Below are 22,214 nucleotides of genomic sequence, written 5' to 3' on the forward strand. Positions count from 1 at the left end.
CAAAAATACCTTAAGAATAATCTACCAGCCATCACAAGAATGTAGAGTATGAGAAAATATCAATATTTTAATATTCTTTGAAACTCTTAAGCAGCATTAGAATAATTCATGTCACTGTAGTCTATTTTACAAGATTTGCAAGATTCTCTCTTATTTTTAAATATCCAAGTATTCAATTATATTTCCCTTAAGACCTAAGAGCATGAAAAATAGAAAGTATGCTGCATCTGAGCCAATAATAGAGGAGAGAGACAAAAGAGGTAGGTGAAAAACTAGGTATAAATGATGCTTCAACATCAAGGGCAGGAAGGACTTTAAAAAAAATAGTCAACAGTGCTGAATGCTAAAGAGGCAACAAGAAAGCTACGCACTACTACTATAAAGTCATCTACTGGATATGTCCAGGAGATCTAAGGCAACCATAGTAAATGCAATTTCAGCAGAATAGCAGCGCTTGAAATCAGCTTACAGTGGGGGTTAAAGGAATGAAGAGGAGGCCAAGGAAGTAGAGCTAGCCACTGCCCACCTAATTACTCATTCAAGGAAGCTTAGTTTAAGCCTTCATTTTACCATTAATAATAGTTTCTTTGAATGCTGTCTTTCACACAAAAAAAATTTCTAGCTTTTGAACTATTAAAATATCCATCCTCTTTACTTTTCCATAAAATGAAAAGATCAAAGCATCTGGTATACTGAACATTAAAACTGTGCTTCTTACTTTAATAATTAATCTTCTACTATCTAAATTAAAAGTAATGAAAAAAATTTGTTATTTTGTACAACATCTAATAATGCCAGTGAATGGGTTTAGAGATATTTGAACATATTCAATTTCTTCAAATAGTTGCAAAATCCTATTATTAATACCCACCTACTCTGTGTTCCTCCTCGGCATTTACATATAACCTATTTACAGCACTAGAAGTAAAGAATTACAAACAACCAGGCATAAATGACAGGAAATTTCTAAATTACACAGTGCATCCAGATTCATCTCTAACACCCATTAACGAATCTTAGGCACAAAGAGGCCAATGGATAGAGTAGATAAAGCTAAGAAGACAGAGGTGCACAGGCAAGCAGATACACAGCACAGACAGAGGCACACTGACAACCAGGCAAACACAGTATTACAGCACGTAAGTTTTAGATGATCCGGGAACTACAATTAGATTTATTTTATTAATGCAAAATCTATTGTGAAGAAAATACATTAGTCTTTCAGATAGTGATAAATTTCAGATACATATTCAGAGAGAGAATTAAAAAATGACAATATAATACTTTGATAAAATTGATCTTTAGAATTACACTTCCTTGCAAGAAGGTAATGTTCTGGTTCCATATTTTAACACTGAAAAATTACAACTTAAATCTTAAGTACCATAAATATGCAGCTTATAGATTATCTTAATTTTATAGTTTCTACACAGAAACCTTAAAAGTTTGACGTTTAATATGTACTGAATATGTGAAATAACACTCTGCCAGAGCCAACAGAATGTTCTCTCAACTCACAAGGACTCTTTATGCTTCTTTTTCCCTTCTCTGAAAGAAGGCGGGTGGAGTTTATTTGGGGCTGAAACCTTAAAATAGTTAAAATATTTTTGTTGTTTTGCTTCAAAACAAATACACTTTGGGCTACCTGCCTAGTTAGGGAACTATCCCTTTTCTCTTTAAGAAAAGTACCTACCAATCACATCTGAACAAGTTCTCCACCTTGGTCAACTCCACACATTTATACTACACAATACCCATTTCACCGGTGGCAAGTGGATTGATGTGATGTGAATTTCAGGAATGTGAAAGTGAGATAGAGCAATTCTAGTCATAGTGAGTTCTTCCCCTAAACTGAGATAAAGTGAATGAGATAGGTTAGATCACTGTAAGGGATGCCTTTATTCAATAGCAGGTGCAGCCCCAAACAGTGAAAGTCAAATGCAGACAGCTAAGAGTAAAGCAGGTGCACAGAGAAGCAAAGACAAGTATCCAAGCAGCCCTAGATAGACACAGAAACTGATAAATATGGAGAACCACAGAAAGACAGAGGGGCTGAAATGAAGAGTCACCCAGGTTACGGATGGCTCTCCATTTCTTGGTTCCCGTCCTTAAAGCAGCTCAAGGGCAGTATTCTACTGCAATATTTTTTTTTCCACTTAAGCTGGTTTGCAAATAGGCTACAACCAAAAATCTATACCAACAAAGAAGTTTTCTATAATTTTCAGGATATTTATGCCCCCCTTTTTTTTCCTTTATTGACTTTTTCCCTAAAGAATAAGAATGCAACGCTTGGTCTAAGCAACATCATGTCATAGAAAAAGCATCTTACTATTATACATCTTGCTTATTTGGGACAAACTCAGCTCTGCCAACTTCTAACCGTAAAACCTGTAACAAGCTCCTTAAACAGCTTTCATGTTTCCTTTAACATCAAAGGGTCTATGACCTATGAGTAAATCCAGTGTACACAGTGAGGGGAGAAGGTATCCAGAAAAGCCATTCTCCACATTTTCATAGCACGGGAGCTAGAACTCCTTTCCTTTCTCACTTTGGTTCTGGCCCCAAATGTGTAGTCTCAAAATCTCTCAGAGTCATCTCCTAGAAAACTCAAATATGCTGAGGAATCCAAACTAAACAGAGGCTTACCATTATAAATAACTTGCTGAGGTTCTAAAGACTCTTTTTAATGTAATTTTTTTACAGGGCACTTTTAACAGAAGCCAATGAAAAACACTGATCTGGCCACTTAAGAACTATATAAACAGAGGGTGTATACTTTATATATCTGGGATAAGGTAAAATTACCAGATTTAAGAACACGAGGCCTCTGGAACTCCATTTTTAAAAGATCCTTCAGGGACTTCCCTGGTGGAGCAGTGGTTAAGAATCTGCCTGCCAATGCAGGGACACGGCTTCGAGCCCTGGTCCAGGAAGATCCCACATGTCGCGGAGCAACTAAGCCCGTGCTCCACAACTACTGAGCCTGTGCTCTAGAGCCCGCGAGCCACAACTACTGAGCCCACGCGCCTAAGCCCGTGCTCCGCAACAAAGAATAGTCCCTGGAAGGGTAGCCCCTGCTCGCTGCAACTAGAGAAAGCCAGAAAGCCTGCATGCAGCAACGAAGACCCCACGCAGCCAAAAAAAATTTTTTAAATAAATAAAAAGATCCTTCATACCAACCAAACCATACATTATAAGAGTGAACAACTATGCCACGATAATGAGACATCAAAACACTCCTCACCAAAACATTCAGGAATGCTGAGGCCAATATTATATTCATCTCATGCTCAGCATTTAAGCTGCTCTCCCTTTGGGAATCCCCTCCTATTTATTTGGGTATATGGGCTTTGCTTCTTTTTTACACTGCCACCCTGTTCCTCTCATCTAAAACCCACAGTTCTTGTCTCTGCTTCTTTGCAAGTGCTGTTTGCTTTCTATCTCTCAAATGCCTTTTATCCTAATCCACCTGACAAACTCTTCTTTCAAGAGTCAAGTCAAATGTGGCCTCCATGCTGAAATTGTCCATGTTCCATTCAGGCAGATTTAGGCTCTCCTGCCTCCGTGGTTTAAATCTTGAATACACTTCCCTTAGAGTAATACCAAGTCTTCAACTACTATTGACCACCTTCTATGTACTACATTAGAAGCTTTACATACATATTATCTTGGTCCTTCTAGGTAGGTATTATATCCCCAATTTCCCTAGATAACCTGCTTATAATCATGACAGGGCCAGGACAGAAATTAATTACCTGATGACTCCAAAGCTGATTATCTTTCTACTAGTCCAGAGTTTCTAAGATTTTTGGAACCCAAGCCCCTTGAAAATCTAACAGCTATGAACCTTCTCCACCCCTCTCCCAATGAGCTTACACACAAAACACTATGTATAATTTGAAAGGGTTCGCAAACCCCCTGAAGCCCATCCACTGCCCCCAGGAAAACTTCTTGCTGCTTCTCACAAGTCTATTCACAGCCAGTAAACTTCTTAAGGGCAACAACCGTCATATTTTCAAATACCAATTCTAAACACAGTACCTAGGGCATAGTGGGCACTCAGTGAACATCTTTTGAATGGTGGATGGTAGGAACCATGGAAGGATGACAGGGCTGCCATTTTTGCATTCCTTCAGAGCCTACCAGGGTAGCTACTCTACTGTTGTTAAATAGCTTTTCAAATGCAGATTACATCTAAAAACAGTTACTATAGGAAATGTAGATATTAGCATACACCCCAAAGCCTCTGAGATTAACATGATCCACATTCCACATTCTCTAGGAAAAACTTTTGGGGAGCAACTACTTATATCTGCTATAAGCCAGTTCACAGACACTATAATATTATACAAATGGAAACAAGATATCTGTGCTATTTCAGAGGGAAGGAGATAACAGTCAAGGTTTGAATGCATGAATCTAAAAAATTTAAATACTACAGGAAATATGAAATGCTGGGAGAGGGGTTCAATTCCTGTTTGGAAGAGACTAGTGATTTAGAAGAACTGCATATCACTGGACTTGCCTTAGCAAGTCTTCAACTCAAATCTAATGAAGGCTTTTTTTCCATGGTATTAAAAATCAAATCTGCAATGGAGAACAAGTGCTTTAAGATAAACTGGGCTAATATATTTATCCCAGAAAGTGAGAGTTAATAACAATTCTTACTTCTGAGTTCTGGGTGAATGTGGTAAAGTCATTCTAAATTTTTAGTGTTTTGATCTTCAAGGTATTCATCTATAAAACAGAAGGAAAGTTTTCTAAGAAAGGGGAAAAATATGATCAACAGTACAAACACAGATAAGCAAGATTTCATTCATTCAGTGGGTATGCTCAAGGATGAGAAATAGCTCATTCCAGAGGAATGAAAGGACACACACTGCAGAGTACAGGAGTTTAATACTGGAAAGGTATGAGAGACTATGTTAAGAAGGCTCTGGAAGGCCAGGTTAAGAAGTGTAGACTTTATCCTATTGGCCTGTGATTCTAAACCAGGGCAAAAGCTACAAAATAGGCAGCGGGGGGATAGGACAAAGGGAAATTCGAAAGACAGACAGACATATAATTATAGTTTGAAAAAAAGCAGAGCTTGGGTCTGATGCTTTGAGTTGCCTTAGGCATTTAAAATTCCAATAATCTTAATGGTCATCAAAGGGAGCCTTGAGGGTTTTTTGAACTTATATTTTTCGATGATAAAAATAAAACCATGTTTCCAATACGGTTCTACATAAATGTATTAAAGAAAACCGAACTAGGCAGCAACACGGGGACTCAAACCCACATCTTCTGATTTTATAGCCCGTATGCCCTCCATTATCCCACAGATGCCAACACTTGAAAGTGATATTTTAGGAAAGTGAGCATGATATATGGAATGAATTAGATGAGGCAAGAAACCAGAGGCAAGGAGAGAACAACAGCTATTGCTGTAATCACTCCCAAAACACCCATGACTTACAAGATACCACTATTGTTGAAGAGATGCCAGTGACATGATATCTGGATTTTCTTAATGAAATCTAAAACCAAAAGTTAAAAGTGGACATTTTATTAAAATTAATCATGGGGTGGAGGATATACAAGTAGTTACTTTAAGTGGTTCCCTCAATCCTTATGCATATCAACCAGTGTCCAGAGAAAAATACGCACCGTACTATTTTTCACATTTATGTAGAAGATATTACAATTAATAAAAATGTATTTATTTAAAAGTTTTACTAAATTCAGTCTAATACTTTATCTTTTGTTTTCTTTTTTTCCGTGGATACTAAAAATAAAACAACATTTGTGCAAGCACACCTGTAGGTATGAGGAAGAAAAAGCAATTCTCATGCTGGTCTAAGAGACAAGCCCCTTGGACCACCTGAAGAGTCAAGCTCTGTCTTACAGCATTAAGCTCGCTACAATTTCTGCTATCGCAATGGCCATTAATGCTTATTAAATGCCAGGAACTATATTAAGCAATGGGAATACAGAGATAGTTAACTAAGTCCCAGTCTGTAGCCTTGGAGGCTTTCAGTCTGGGGAAATCAGAAATGTAAATGTTTATGAATCTAATGAACTGATGAGTGCTATAGAAACCCAGAAATGTTTACCATACGAACAAAAAATTTTAATCTATCTAAATGTTAATGTCTTACTGTCAGTTTCAATCTTTCAAAAATCTTTTCCAAATTAGATATCAAATATTGAAGGAAAAAAGCTAACAATATTCTAAAATTAAATACAGGAAAACATTCTTGAGAATTAACACTTGAGGTAAATTTTTATTGTGCTGTCTCAGTGAGCCATGTCTGGAAAGTTACTTAAAAGTTCACTTCCACTTTTGAAGTTAGTTAAAATATAAATATGTTTGGCTGGACACTCATCAAAGGTGAGAAAATCTTAACTAAACCAGTGGCACTGGGAAAGGACTAAGATTAGCTCAGATGCTACGACTGGAAAATATTTCCTTTCGCTCTAGCTTTAAAGACATGTTAGACATACTGCACCATTCATATAAGCTTACTGAGATATTTTAAAAACCTACAAGCCAACCACAAGATAGCACTTCACACCCTCTAAGGTGGTTATAATAAAAAAGACAAACAGTGACAAGTATTGGTGAGGATGTAAAGAAATTGGTGGAAATGGAAAATGTGCATTCTCCTGGTAGAAACGTAAAACGTGGAGCAGCTTTGGATAACACTCTGGCAGTTCCTCAAAATGTTAAACATACTTGTAGGTACATACCCAAGATAATCAAAAACATTGTGCAAAACAAAAACTTGTGTAAAAGGTTCATAGTAGCATGATTCATAAAATAATACAAAATATATTACATCTTATGTATTATTATATAGAAAATATTCCAAAATGTGGAAACAACTCAAATTGTATATCAACAAATGAATGCATAAACAAAATATGGTATATCCATACAACAGAAAATTATTCAGTCATAAAAAGGAATTAAGTATTTCTGACCACGCAACAACACTGATGAACCTTGAAAACATTAAGTCAAAGGAGTCAGTCACAAAATACTGATGCCATTTATATGAAATGTCTAGACGAGGCAAATCTATGGAAACAGAAGGTAGATTAGTGGTTGCCAAGGTCTGCGGGGAGCGGGGAGGAAGGGAGGAATGACTGCTAATGGCTATGCGGTTTCTTTTGGGGGTGATAAAAACTGATTGTGGTGATGGTTGCACAATTTTGTGAATATACTAAAACCTATTAAATTGCACAACTTAAATGAGTGAATTTTACACTAAGTGAATATCTCCATAAACCTGTTATTAATTTTTAAAACACCTACAAGCCACAATATTGAACAGCTTAACAACGATGAAGTTTTTTATACTTACCTAGCCTGTGCAGCATTAAGATCTTGCCAGGCTTTCAGTCCTTCCTCCCCTCCTATTTAACAAATCAAATCCTAGCCTTAAATCAAAACTTCAGAGGTCTTATTTAACCAAAAGACAAGTTCTTGTTATCTGTCTTTTAAAATTATACTTAAACAGCAATCATTTCACAAAAAAGATATAGATAAGGAATGCATATACGAAAAATGTCCCTATCTCATCTTTTTTTAAAAAAGCAGAGGGTGGGAGGGGATCTGTGTCTTCCTCTGGCTTCTGCCATCTCCTTTCAGAATGTTAAAAGTAAATGGAAGAAATTTATACCACTTCACCTATTTCTTCTTCAACCCACTATGGTCTGGCTTTTTCCCATACCCCAACCCCAAACTGCTTTTTCTAGTCACCAAATCACTCCTACTTGGCAAACAGAATGGGTGCTTTCTCAAGCTCACCTTACAGGTCCTCCCAGAATTACTGTATCAGACTTTGGTGACTACTCCTTTCCTGAAACTCTCCCAGGCTTTTCTGACATCCTCTGGGTTCCCTTCCTTCCTCTTTGACCACACCCTCCCGGGAGCAATCACTAGCACTTTCGTTCAGAAGCTGCTCTTTAAATGCTGATGCTGTTCAACCTAAAGCTGGTCACTCTACAGGCTTGTCTGAATAAGCTCGTTTCACTTTCATGCTTTCAAATACCTCTTACATGCTTTAATTCTGTCCCGTCAGCTCTCTCGGCCTCTACATTTCCACAAGATGTCTCATAGGCACCTCTTTTTAACGTGTCCAAAGCTAAACTCAATTCTCTTCGACTGTGAAATTTCTTCCAACCATCTTCTGCTTGGTCTCCTCTGCTTGTTTCTCCTCTCTTCCTCCTTACCCTACCAAACAGTACCTTCCAACTTGACTGACGGTATACCAAGCTAGAAACCTTGGAGTCATACTATAACATTCCTACCTCCTTCACTACTCACATCTAGTGACTCATTGAGACTTCTTCCTTTATCCTTATCAGATCCTTCGTACACTCTCTGTTCCACTGTCTTAGTTTAGCTCAGGCCCTCATATCTCACTCCCTATATTTCAACAGCTTCAAAAATGCTCTCCTTCAATCCGGTAATCCATTCTTCATACTACCATCAGAATCAACTTTCTGCAGCACAAATCTGTCAAATGACTGCTTACTTTTCTTAAAATATGCAGCGATCTGTAGAGACCTATAGTACTGATTCTCAGCATTTTACCAGAACCAACCTGAATGATATAAGTGAAGGCTCAAAGTAAAGCAGGCTGGGTTGGTGAGGGGACAACTGGAGGTGGGGAAACACTGCTGGAGTGTTCAAACAGAATGTCTATTTTCTTAACACCTGCCCACTTTCCCTGTAACTCTAAGACCTGTAGTGTGTTACTGTTCAAAATTACTATTGCTGGGCTTCCCTGGTGGCGCAGTGGTTGAGAATCTGCCTGCCAGTGCAGGGGACACGGGTTCGAGCCCTGGTCTGGGAAGATCCCACATGCCACGGAGCAACTAAGCCCGTGAGCCACAACTACTGAGCCTGCGCGTCTGGAGCCTGTGCTCCGCAACGAGAGGACGCGACAGTGAAAGGCCCGCGCACCGCGATGAAGAGTGGCCTCTGCTTGCCACAACTGGAGAAAGCCCTCGCACAGAAACGAAGACCCAACACAGCCAAAAATAAAAAATAAATAAAGTAAAACAAAAAAAAAAAACCAAAAAAAAAAAATTTCTATTGCTGATCTATAGTATCCAGCATAGATTCAAGAACCTTCAAAACCTGATCCCTACCTAGCTTTCTCAGCATCATGTTAGCCTTTATCATGCACTATTTCACTGTTTCTCAAAATCTGGTGATGGCCCACCCCCAGACCATTTCAAAGAGTCCACGAGGTCAAAACTCTTTTCCTAACAATACTAAGTTATGCTTCCTCACCTGTAAATATGCAAATGCACAGACTTTAGTACAAGATTTTTTTTTAATCATTTTCATTCCCTTTAGGAGTGTACAGCGGAGTCTTCTAGAGGGTACATGACACGTAATACTGTGAAATGTGACAATGCAACAGTATGAATGCAACAGTTATAAGAATCCAGCTCTCTTCTATTAAGCCGGACATTAAAAAAATTTGCAAAAATATAAAAATAATGCTTCTTCCCACCAATAACTTTTTGAAAAATAATTACTGGTCATAAAATATAGTATACAGGTTAATATGGAATGGTTTAATTATCATTATTTTAAAGTAAATTATTTTTTAAAATATCTTCTAATTTCTAATACAGTAAATAAACAAAAGCTCTTTGGGGTCCTCAGTAATTTTTGGGAGTGTAAAAGACTCTTAAGATCAAAAGGTGTGAGAACTGCTACATTATTTACAGCAGATTATCTACCACTCCCTAAATATGCTCAACTCTGAAACCTCCAACCTTTTGCATGGCGATGCATCCTCCGCCACCTGCCTAGTCCCAGCCAGGTCCTAAGGGACCTCAGATGCATTCTGGAGAAACAGGATAAAAAGAACAGGTTTTGAAGTCAAGCAAGATACTTAACTTCTCAGAGTGTGTTCCCTTACCTGTAAAATATAGGTTTTATCTACCTCATAAATTGCCGATACGTTAAATAAGACAGTGTAAAATATCTGGCACAGTGTTTAACATATAGTAGGGATGAAAAAATGTTAATTTCCTTTCTACTTAAAATAGTTTATAAAATCACAAACACTACTGTAGTAAGATTAAAAACAATAGAACAATTATTTAATCCTAACAAAGCAAGCAAACTGGTTGTTTTGAGCAGTTCCTTCAGGATTACTATTAGTAGAGCAGATGGTTTTATATAATAAATTCCCTGAAATGCATAACTACTAAGGTAGTTCTGCAATTACTTGTGATTGATAAATTCAGATTAATTTAAAATATCAGTTATTGGGACTTCCCTGGTGGTCCAGTGGTAAAGAATCCGCCTTGCAATGCAGGGGACGCGGGTTCAATCCCTGGTCAGGCAACTAAGATCCCACATGCCATGGGGCAACTCAGCCCGCGCACCACAACTACTGAGCTCGCCCACCTCAACTAGAGCCCACGTGCCGCAAACTACAGAGCCCACGTGCTCTGGAACCAGCGTGCCACAACTAGAGAGAAGCCCACGCGCCGCAATGAAGATCCCAACTAAGACCCAACGCAGCCAAAAATAAATTTAAAAAATAAATAATAAATCTTTAAAAAAAATAAAATAAAATATCAGTTATTTTAAATAGCATTTTAACATAGGAATGCTCGCTATTATACCTCAGTTTAGCCTTAGAAAAAAATGTCCATAAATCTTCTCCTTCCAGTGTTTCACAAAAAAGTACTACAATTCACACATCCACTGCATCCTGTTTTTTAAATACTCCACTAAGTCCACTCATTAAATTTTTGTTTTCATCTTCATAAGTAGAAAGAGAACTAGTTTTTAAACTGAAACTGCCATATTTGTAGCTTCACTGTTGTCTTTTATGATTTTTTTTATATACAAGTGTCTAGTGTATAAACTTTAGCCTAATCAGAATAAATTTACTTGTTTCAGTACTTTAATTATACATGATAAAGCTTTAAAAATCAAAAGAAAATTACTGAAAATGGAAAGTCGAGACATCTCTTTTTCCTTCTATCTCTAGTTACACGTAACTGACTACATAAATTAGCCATTTGATAATATACAGACAGCACAATAATTTGTTAGATGAAGACCCTGAATATCAGTCTCATATTTCAGTCTTGTGAAGTAGGTATTTTTCTTCTTTTAAAGGTGAGAAAACTCAGTCAACTCATTTTCTTTCAAGTGGCCTGCCCAAGGTCAGAAAACTAGCCAATGGCAGAGATGGGAGTTAAACGTCTGTCAAACATAAATGTGCATCACCCTACCATACACATTTACTTGTCATGATCACTGTCTCCCATTTCATAAAGAAGACTAAAAATCGAGATAGTTGAGATCACGTTCTGGATCTGCCACAGATTAGCTATTTAATTTAGCTATTTATCAACTTGTAAAGTAATCATTTTGGTGCCGTAGTTTACACCATCTCAATACCTTAGTTTTCTCCTCTTTCACAGAATGGGGTGCACAACAGGCAAAGGCCAAGAACAGACAACTCACAGAATAGTTAACGACAAGAGGAAAAATTCCTACCCTTACTAGTATCAAGATATTCAAATTAAAACAAGATACCATTTTTCAACCATCAAATTATCAAAGATCCAAGAAAATTATTATATGAACACTCATACAGTACTGACAGTTGTATAAACTGACAGAACTTCTTCAAAAAGTTATTCATAAACACATATTAAATGTTTATATCCCTTCATCTAGTACTTCCACTACTGGAAGATATCTTATGCAATAATCCAAAATAAAGAAGCTTTATGCATAAGTGTTCACTACAGAATTATGACGTATAATAGCAGAAAATAAATGGCCTAAACATTCAATCATAAGAAAATAGTTAAGCTAAGAGACAGTGGCTAGGTGAAATATTATATAGCCACCTAAAATCATTTTTACAAATGAAAAACACCTAAATATTAAGCTGGAAAAAAGTTTCCAAGAATATTAAATGGTATTGATATATGTAGTACGGTCACAGAGAAGCATTAAAAACATTAATAGAGACAGCCTTTGGGAGATGGGACTATAGGAAGGCTGAACGGAATAATGAAAAGACCACAGTTTGAATGCCCATTCCACTTTCCTACAGGTAAGGCATTCTTAATTATTATTCTATAATATCCAAATTTGAAACAATGAACATTATCACTTCATATCTGAATAAGGTTATAATACAGTAGCTAGATTACCCCTAAGGCTCAGTTCTAAAATGCTAAAAATTTTTAAATGCATTTTTAATCCACATCAGAATTTAAGAACAACAGAAGAGTTAGAATCTATCAGCTGATCTCCTATTCTCTTTCCATGGCAGAGGGGACAAAGTTTCCCTCCAGCCTTCTAGTCAAGGGAAAAAGAGGCACCAACTAGCAGCCTTAATTACAGCTATTGCTTATCAAGTCATGGAATAAAAAAAGCAAGCACTACAAAAGAACAGCCCTAGTAATCAAATCTCAAGTGTAGAATCCCCTAACTATCCCTAGGTATTATGGAAGAAAAAGGAAACTCATTTAGTCCTGGAGAAATCTCCAATAGGAATCCCTGACTCATCCCCAAAGCATGAACCCTAAGGCTACTTCCCCTGTACAGGAGTTCAGAGACTGGGCACTTGTCCTGATGGCCTGCATCACCAAACAATGCTCTTTCCTGACAGGATATGCCCATGGATAACAAGATGATTAGCATGCAAAGAATAAGTGGCCAGGGACCACACCACCTCTTCTTCCACAACCAAAATAAGACTGTGTAAGACTAGTTTTAAACATTTAAAATATTCTAAATAAGTAGTTTCTTCTCTTTTGGCCGGAGAGTAGTAAAAAGGGGACTCTGTCCAATTATTGTGATACCATTCCAAAGATACCAACACATTTAAAATTCTCAATAGTAAAAAGGGAACATGTCTTCTTTTCTTTAACCTTTTCAGATCAAAAAGTAATTTTTCAAATACATAGGCTAAATATCAAGAGAAAATCTTTAAAATAAGGCATAAATTACTTAATCAACATTTTCTGCACCTTCAAAAGATACTAACAAAACCTAACTCCTAGCCTCCTCTATTATTGGTCTAGGGAGGCGGGAATCACAAAGCTCCAACAACACTGTTATAATATTGTGTGAGGTGAAGGGTTAAGAATTTTAACGCTAAAGCTTTACTAGACCGAAGTCTCTTTAAAATGTGAAAAATTATTTCAGCACTAAAAGCCATTTCACCTGCACCCTGTAAACAATTAAACTGTACTTTGAAACAAAAACTAGCCAATGTTTGCTGCTCACTCATTTTTATACACATTAACTGTGTATCCTTTGAACAATCGCGAATTTCAGAGTTAAGTGACTATTCCTGGAGGTGTATCTGGCCCGGGAGCAAAATTTTCCCTAGCCTATTTCCCATTCCCAAACCCCGCCAGGACCAAGGAGCAGCCACTTCCCAAAGTCCCACTTCCTTTTCCATTCCCCAGACCTCCAGGGTTTCCAACGCCCCAGTCTTGCGCAATATCCGTAGGAGCAGCCGCCGCAACCACCGCCTCCTAAGCCGAGAAACAACCCTAAAGGGAACATTGTCCAGCAGAAAAATACGGGGGGGAGGGGGCAATGGAGGAAGTCGACTTCTCGTCCCACGCCTTCGGATCTGACCCCCTCGTAGTGATGGACCAAGAGCAATTCCACGACCAGGACTTTTAACCTCCTCTCCAGCCCGCCTGTACAAGCAGAGGGCGGAAGGGGGGGGGGGGTTGCCGGATGGGGGGGCTGGGGAGACTTCGAAGGTTATCTCCCACTTCAGGGCTTCGGCCCGCACGGTCGCCTCCGCCTCAACACGACTATTGTTCCCAAGTTCCCCACCCCCACCCCGGATAGGAAGTGATAGTCACATCCCCTCAGCCTTCGGCAGTGTCCCCTAGGGAGTCTGAAGTAGGCTTCCTTCAGGATAGCCACGCACCTCCACACCTCCACACGCTTACCCCCTCAACCTCAAGTCACGTTGACCCCAAAACCATCTCAAACCTGGGTCTCAAGAGACCAGAGATGGAACAGGGGTAAATGGAAATTGAGCAAACCACGAGATTGCTTAGGGACAGACCCTTTCCCATGCACCGGCGATAACTGCGAACCCAGGAACGGCAAATAGTCCTACCTTGCCCACCCCTGAGACCAGCTTGAGCAAAGGGACCCCACGAGTTAATTCCCACCTTAAGAGCCCCGTTCCTCCCTCAGCCGCGACACGCTCTCCTCCCTGCCTCGACCCTCCCTGGAGGGGCAGCTGGATGGGGAGGTGAGGAGAGACGAGCCCTCCGGCCTGTACCTCATTCGCCTCCGGCTCCCGGCCCAAGAAACAATAGGTGGTCTCTGGCAGCGGTGCTGAGCGCAGGCTCCGGCGGACGGCCTCTCCCTTCGCGTCCCGGACGCCGGCGGAGGGGGCCGCGACCGCGGGAGGAGAAAAGGCGGCCGAGGGGCGGAGGCGACCTCACCTCCCGCCGGCCTCCGAGTCCACCCGGCCCTTGGAGCTGGCGCGCGCCCCCTCCGCCCCTCTCCTTACAGCCGCACACAAAGCGCTGGCGGCCCGGGCCGGCCGGGCGAGGCTGCAGTGGGCTCCGGTGCCGGCGAGAGGAGTCGACAGCGAGGGGAGGGACTCACCATGAAGTCCCGGGCGAAGTTGTCCTCCCCATTGTGGTCCGGACTCTTCATGGCCTGGACCCTCTGTATGAATTTCCTCAGGATCTCCACTTGCTCCATCCTCCCGCGTCCCCCCGGCTGCGGTCGCTGGCCCCCCCGCCGCCCTCCCGCCCGGCGCAGAGCCCGCTCAGTCTTCCCCAGCTCGCTCCCCCTACCCGACCCCTCTCTCCCGACCCCCGCCGCTCCCTGCTCCTCCCCACCGCCCAAGGCGGTGGCAGCGGCGGCACCAGCCCGGCTTCCGATCCTACAACTTCCAGGAGCAGCCGCCGCTCTCCCACAGTACGGGGCGAGCCACTGCGGCTAGCGCCAACCCCAACCCCCAGCTTGCTCCATCCTCCTTCCCCGCCCTCCTCCTGCTCTGCCGGAGACGCCGCCACCGCCTTAGGAACACGGCTCTCCGACCGCCCTGCCCCCCCTCCCCAACCCCTTCCCGGTTCCTCCTTCCCTCCCTCCCTCCCGGCTAGCAGCCGCAGCCGCCTCTCCCCACGGGCGCGCCCCCGCCGCCACCCAAACGCTCGGCTCCGCGCAGCGGCTCCGTCCCGGGCGCTACGCCGCGCCGAGCCGCCCCCGCCCGCCACGCCCCCAAGCCCGCCCCGCCGGCCCTAGCCCGGCTAGGAGTGGCTGGGAGGCGCTTCGGCAGTCGGCTGGGAGACTTGACTCCACTTCCGGGGCGTGGTCCCGTCCGGGCAGCTCGTAGGTCTGAGGAGCGCTCGTAAGAGGGAATTCGACACAGCCGGGCAAACCCTACTCAATTGGAGTAGGACTTGAGTTGGAAACTGCGGTCTCACCGCCTATTAGTGGGAAAAACATATTTCTAGAGTGCTTCCGCCCGCCGCCAGCCATGGGCTAGGACTACAAGTCCAGGCCGGCTGGAGTCCAGGAGTGGGGGCGGGGGAGGGCGGCGGTGGGAAGAGAGGCATGCTGGGAACTGTAGTAGTGTCATCTCCGCGTTCGCAGCAGGTATGTCTTCATCTTAATGTTGAGGGCAGTTAGACCTTGGCACTTTGGGGAATGGCTACGGCCAAGAGAAACGAAACGCTTCTTCAGTGATAGGACTTCTGCTTTTTGCACATCCGTCTAAACCCCGGCGAGTGAGCGCCTGAGATTCAGTTTGTCCTAGTATGAATTGAAAGGAATCTGTCTTCTTGCCTTTAGATTCGCAGCACCTCAGAACTGAATAATAGATTTTTCTCCGTAGACTGCATCTTTGTAAGTCTTCTAGTAATCAGAGAAATCCGTCCCAGTCTAATTCATCATTTTACAAAGAAAGTGTTTGCCCATGGTCCCCCAGCATATTCTTAGCAGAGCCCAAACTAGAGCTCAGATCCTTTTGCTTTCACTACAACACCATATTGCTTCTCACAAAGGAGCGTAAACTTGTGATAATGTGACTGAGGTGAAGGACCTGATCCATGGACTTCTTTTGGTCGCTTAGACCCACACACACGTTTTTTACAGATCAGATTGGTCAGGCAATTTGGTTAAAATAGGAAATGTCAGTGGTAGGCCCCTTTTCCCAGATGAATGTTTAGAAGCACCTTGGAATTTAGTGATAAACTTGAAGAAAACAGGTATGAGTAACAAAATCCAATTTCCTATTTGTTTTAAAGAAAAATATTTCTCTTTAAAATAATACAACTGACGTATACCAATCTACTCTTCTTCTCAGAAATAACCACTTCCAGATGTGCCCTTCCAAATGTCTTCCTATGCATTTACATACAGGTATGTGCATGTAAAAAGATACAGTTTTGTCCTGTATTTTAAAAATTCACTTAGAGGAATAGTTTAATTTCTAAGGTAAGCTTTACTTAAAACAAGGGTCTGGAGTATTTTACTTTAATCAGATTACTGAGACTCAGTTTCACTGGATATGAGAAAAGATTAGGATCTGGGTTTGATCACCTACCAGTATAGAGAAATTAGACGTGGGCAGAGAAATGGGCAGATGATCGAGGAATGCTTCTACTTTTGATATGTCAAAAGAATGTGCAAATCAGATGGTGATTGATAAAGACTATATGCTGGACAAGCTGTATATCAGTTTAGTGTCTACTTGTTTGAGTTATCGAAAGTGTTAGTTGTTTCAGTTATCGAGTCCTGTTTTCGCTAGTGGTTTTGCAGTCTTTTTTTTTTTCTTTTTTTTTTTTTTAACTTTTCCTCTTATTGCAAGCACTCTCTCTTTCTTGCAACACAAGTGTCTTTTGAGTTCTCAGCATCTACCTTTGGCATCTCATGTAGGTTAGGGAAAACAAAAGTAAAGTACCTTTATGGATTTCAGGTCTTTTGGAAAGACTTTCCTCTTTTTAATATATTTAAATCTTGTTTCAATCTACAGATGTTTTTTGAGCACCTCAAAATAGGAGGGGTTGTGCTGTGTGAGGGCAGGGGGAGATACAAAAATATCTCAGAGATGGCTTCTTCTAGAGCTTACAGCTGTTTCAGGAGACAGGAAAAAACACTAAAATCTTGGTTGCTGTAAGTTAATAAATGCCAAATGAGTGATACAGACAATGAGTAGTTTAGCAATTCTCAGAAGAGAGAATTCTGAACTGGGTTGTCAGCATGAAGTGGTCACAGAGGACCTTGAAAGATAAGTTAAATTAGGTTTGAATGGGAAGAAGAACTCACAGGGAAGAGAAGTGACGAAACAAAGAGCATGAAGATAGCAAAGCAGAAGTTTGAAGCAGAACTTCTGTATATGTGTAAAGGCACTAAAGTAGACTAGGACTGGACTCTGGCTGAGGATTTGGCCCTGATACTGTTATCAGTGGGAGCCAACAAAGGTTTCTGAGTATAAAAGTGAAATTAGGAAAATATTAATCTGGCTGTGTATGGATAAGTTATGAAGTAATAAGGGAAGAGAATGGAATGAGCCCTATTGGGAGCCAAAACATGACACGACAAAAGCTGAAACTAAGGTCATAGCACTGCAATTACAAAGACACAGATGGAGGTGAGAAGACTGAAAGAACTCATAGAACTCGGTGACTGACTTAGTGGACAAGAAAGAAGGTGGAATTTTAAAATGACTGAAATTAGATTGGAAGAGGTCAGAAAGTTTGACAGAAAACAGGGCTATGCGTGGTATGAGCAGATGGGGACTTTTGCACAGAAGGTGAGAGAAATTGGCACATCATCTTTGGAGGCAATTTGGCCATAAATGTATCAGAGTGGAAACGTCATGCATGCTTTGACTGAAAATTTTATAGGTAATATTTATAGCTGTGTACAAACATATATGCTTATTGCAGGTTTTTTTGTAACGGGCAAGAGTGGAAACAATGTACCTGCCTATCAAGAGTTAAAAAACAGAATCACATATATATAATTAAGTCCTGTGAAGCCATTAAAAAGTGAAAAAAATAATCTGTATGTGTTGATGTGGAATAGGTTTCAGGATCTGCTTATTAAATGAGAAAAGCTAAACACACATTGCGTTTATCGTACTCTTCCATTTATGTAAAATGGAATGTGGATAAAACATGGATAAAATGCTTAAACACGTGTCGGATTTTCCTGAAGGATACTTCAAAAACTGTTAAGTGTGATCGCCTGTAGGAGGGCCTTGAGAATCTTTGGTGGAGAGGGTACAACTTCCAATATGCATACCCTGTCATATTCTGAGTATTTTATGATGTGTGTACATTACTTTTCCAGCAAAGTTAAATCTATTTGATTGAAAATTTTTTTAGACTTTCAATCCGAGCAATAGGAAGAATGGTGATATCTTTAACAGAAACACACAAATAAATAAAAAATGAAGCAGATCTTGTCTGGGTGATGTTTTAAAATTGCACAGCTGTTTCAGAATGTCCACCTACTTACACCACAGTTCTCAAGGAACACAACTGCCCTGCCCATTCACAGCCACAGCTGAGGGTTTGGGCACTTGACCCAAGTTAACCAACCCATGTGGACTGGCCAGCAGCCTATGGCCTGGTGTAGGAACATGATCTGGGACTATCGGTCCTCACTGTGAAGAATCGGAACTTAGAAACCTGGAGGGAGTAAGTCATTAAGCCTCAAGGGCAGAAGCTGAATGCCATGGGGTAGAATTAGGGATCTGACAAGCCAAAGCCTTGTGAGAAGAGTAGAAAGTATGGAGAATCTAGTTGGTCAAGAAAGGAGCATGAAGCATGCATGCAGAGATAAGTAGATATGTCACCTTATACCCATGTGGCCATGGGAGAGATGGGGAGAATCTCTGGAGCAACTTAACTTCTTCCTAACTGTTTAGGACAAGTTCCACTGACATTTATTCCAGAAGTCAATTCTGCTTTTCCTGAAACAGAATAGGGCAGTAATAAAGAGCGTGGGCTCTGAAATGAGAGAGATGAAGATTCAAAAACCCACTCCATTTCTTACTCAGGGCAAATCACTTAACCTCTCTAATCCTCAGTTTCATCTTCTAGGAAAGCTGCCTGGTGCTGTCTTAAAGAGGTGTGTTTCAGAATTAGTGTACTACACCTTACACTTGCTTATAGAAAACACAAGAACTGGTTAAACAAAGAATTAATGATTTCCAGACCTTTTACCTTTTTACCCTACGTCTCTTCTTTTGGCTTTTTTTCTGCTCACTGGCCACCTTTTCTCTGGGTAAATACATGAGGGATGAGAGGAAAGCCAAATACTGTTTTCAGAAATCTCCCTTCTTCTTAGTATTGCAATACTTTTGTGAAGGTTTGAGTGGGAGTTTAAAACTAATAATCCAAAAGAGGGTTCAGAATTATATAGCTACTTCATATTCACAGTATCCCTTCCCCTTCCAGCTCAGGTAGAAGTAATGCTTTATATCTATATAGAAATTTTAACTTCTGGAGTATTGTTACACCTGTTCTCTCATAAAAACTACCTTTGTTATGGCTTTCATGGCATTATAGCTTTTTGTGAGCTCTGTTTTTCTTTACAACCCTGGGAAGTAATTTGGCATCATTGTCCTCATTAATAGATGAAAAACTAAATAAAACATGGGAGTGAACATGACTAGCTTATGTAAAAAACAAATGTCATGCATGGCCAGAAGCCACAGGTCCTGAGTTTCCAGCTTGTTGCATAAACCACTGAGTCACAGTACTTTTATACCTGTGAGACTACAGGTGAAGAGTCAAACCATACCTAAGATTCTCCCAAAGTAGCACTTCTAATATTAACCTGTCATTTCACGCTACATTCCTCAGTCTTTTCCATACTCTCAAACTTAAGGACTCATAGCTGAGAAGTTATGGGAGCGTGGCTAAGAAAGGAGGGAGGGAAATTCTTCTCTACTTCATTCCTGGTATTCTTTACTCCCTCATTCCTAGACCTAGTTACAGCAACAAAGCTGTTCACCATTTTTTTAATATGTGAGTTTATTGTTGAAATATGAAATCCATTTTATAGGGAACTGGGTGGGGGGGAAAGGAGCATATCTTTTTAGTCTAGTGTAGTATGAGAGTTTTAGAAGAAAAGCATATAAAAATGGAGAGAAATTTGGAAAAGATGAAATTTTTTAAATAATATATATTTCTAAACTTAATATGTCAGAGTTCTTTTCACACAGTACTCCCTGTTTATTCTTATAACTCCACCCTAAAGTAAGCAGGCTAGGTAGTATCATCTCCATCTTTATTTATGCATTAGAATACTAGTAGGGATAGTAATGCCTAAGCTTAGAGAAATTAAATGATTTGCCCAAGGTCATATAGATGGCAGAACTGAAACCAAAACCCAGGTGGTTCTCCACTCAGAGTGTTACACAGCAAAGGCTAAATAGTGTAATAATAAATACTAACTGCAGGAGAATGCTGTACTTCAATCCACTCTCTTCTCTAAATTTTCTGTCTCATATTTCTCATGCTGTTTCATTTAGCATTCTAAGAAAAATTAAAATTTTATAAATAACTTCAAAGTCAAGTACTACCTGAGCATCTAATTAGTGATCCTTCAACCTGATGACATTTAGTTTCTGTATTCAGGAATGGATGATTAACAAGGGCTGTGACATATGATTGCACCATATATAAAATCCATCCAGTATATTCGTTGGTCTCAGGTCCAACTATCAGCAAAAAGCCACAAAACAAGCAAAAAATCCCTTTCATTCAGTGACTGCTATTATTTTAAATTAAAAATAAATTTTGGGGGCTTCCCTGGTGGTACAGTGGTTAAGAATCCACCTGACAATGCAGAGGACACAGGTTCGAGCCCCGGTCCGGGAAGATCCCTCATGCCGCGGAGTAACTAAGCCCGTGCGCCACAACTACTGAGCCTGCACGCCACAACTACTGAGCCCGTGTGCCACAACTACTGAAGCCCGTGTGCCTAGAGCCCTGCTCTGCAACAAGAGAAGCCACCACAGCAAGAAGCCCATGCACCGCAACTAGAGAAAGCCCGCGCACGGCAACGAAGACCCAACGCAGCCAAAAATTAAATAAATAAATAAATAAAATTGTGGACAGAGAAAGAGACATACTGTATGATCTCAATTATATGTGGACTCTAAAACAAACTCATAGAAAAAAGAGATCAGACTTGTGGTTACCAGAGTCAGAGGGTGTGGGGAGGGGGAATCAGAGGAAGGTGGTCAAAAGGTACAAACTTCCAGTTATAACGTAAATAAGTACTAGGGATATGATGTACAATATGATGACTATAGTTAACACTTATATGATATATAGGAAAATTGTAGAAAGAGAGTAAATCCTAAGAGTTCTCATCACAAGGAGAAAAGTTATTTTCTTTTTTCTTCTTTCTTTTTATTGTATTTATATGAGATGATGGATGTTAGCTAAACCTATTGTGGTAATCATTTCACAATATATGTGAATCAAACCATCATGCTGTACACTTTAAACTTACACAGTGATTCATGTCAATTATTTCTCAATAAAACTAGAAAACATAAATTGTGATTCCACTTATATGAGGTATCTAAAGTTGTCAAGTTCATAGAAACATAAAGCAGAATGGTGGTTACCAGGGTCTGGGGGTGAGGGGAAAGGGCAGCTGTTTAATGGGTATAGAGTTTTGATTTGCAAGATGGAAAAGTTCTGGAGATCTGCTTCACAACAATGTGAATATACCCAACACCACTGAACTGTACACTTAAAAGTGTTTAAGTGTTGCCTGGAGGGAAGCTTTATATATGGTTGGTACCCTGGTTTTTATGTCTGTTGCCCCAGTTTGGGGGGCTGCTGCCTGGCGAATGCCTCTTGATTCGCCTGGCTCTGGTAGCCATGAGGCTTGCATTTCTGGGTCCCATGGCACTGTGGCAATTGGAGAAATGGGCTTTGGCAAGTTACATCCCCAAGGCACTGTACAGATAGTGGACTGAGGCACACCCCCCCCCCAGCCTTTCTGTGAAGGAGGCCTCTTTGCTTGTCCTGGAGCTTCAGCCTGAGGGGCAGGCTTCAGGTTTGACCACATTTTGTGGCATACAGAGCTGCTTTTAAGGAACATAGGCCTTGCCATGCCATCTGGGCTCTCTCCCTCTGCCTTGCTCCAGTTCATCAATATCACCCAGGAAAGACCTTATACACTTGTCTGGAGCCCTGAG

At 40.7% G+C, this 22,214-nt stretch overlaps 1 protein-coding gene across 4 annotated transcripts in view; it reads right to left on the reverse strand.

Moving 5' to 3' along the window:
- The window catches only part of PTPN12 (protein tyrosine phosphatase non-receptor type 12), a 90,510-nt gene extending 75,441 nt beyond the window's left edge, over nt 1–15,069 (reverse strand). For 2 of the 4 annotated variants that reach the window (XM_036863323.1, XM_036863321.1), the window contains exon 1: nt 14,639–15,069. In XM_036863323.1, the coding sequence (XP_036719218.1) occupies nt 14,639–14,737 (99 nt within the window). In that variant the 5' untranslated portion in view covers nt 14,738–15,069. Of the gene's footprint in view, nt 1–14,306; nt 14,421–14,638 lie in introns of those variants that run through there. The other 2 variants (XM_036863322.1, XM_036863324.1) reach the window with 2 other exon arrangements.
- Nucleotides 15,070–22,214: the final 7,145 nt, after the last annotated feature.

Source organism: Balaenoptera musculus, chromosome 9 (genome assembly GCF_009873245.2).
Source record: "Balaenoptera musculus isolate JJ_BM4_2016_0621 chromosome 9, mBalMus1.pri.v3, whole genome shotgun sequence".
NCBI classification, from domain to species: domain Eukaryota; kingdom Metazoa; phylum Chordata; class Mammalia; order Artiodactyla; family Balaenopteridae; genus Balaenoptera; species Balaenoptera musculus.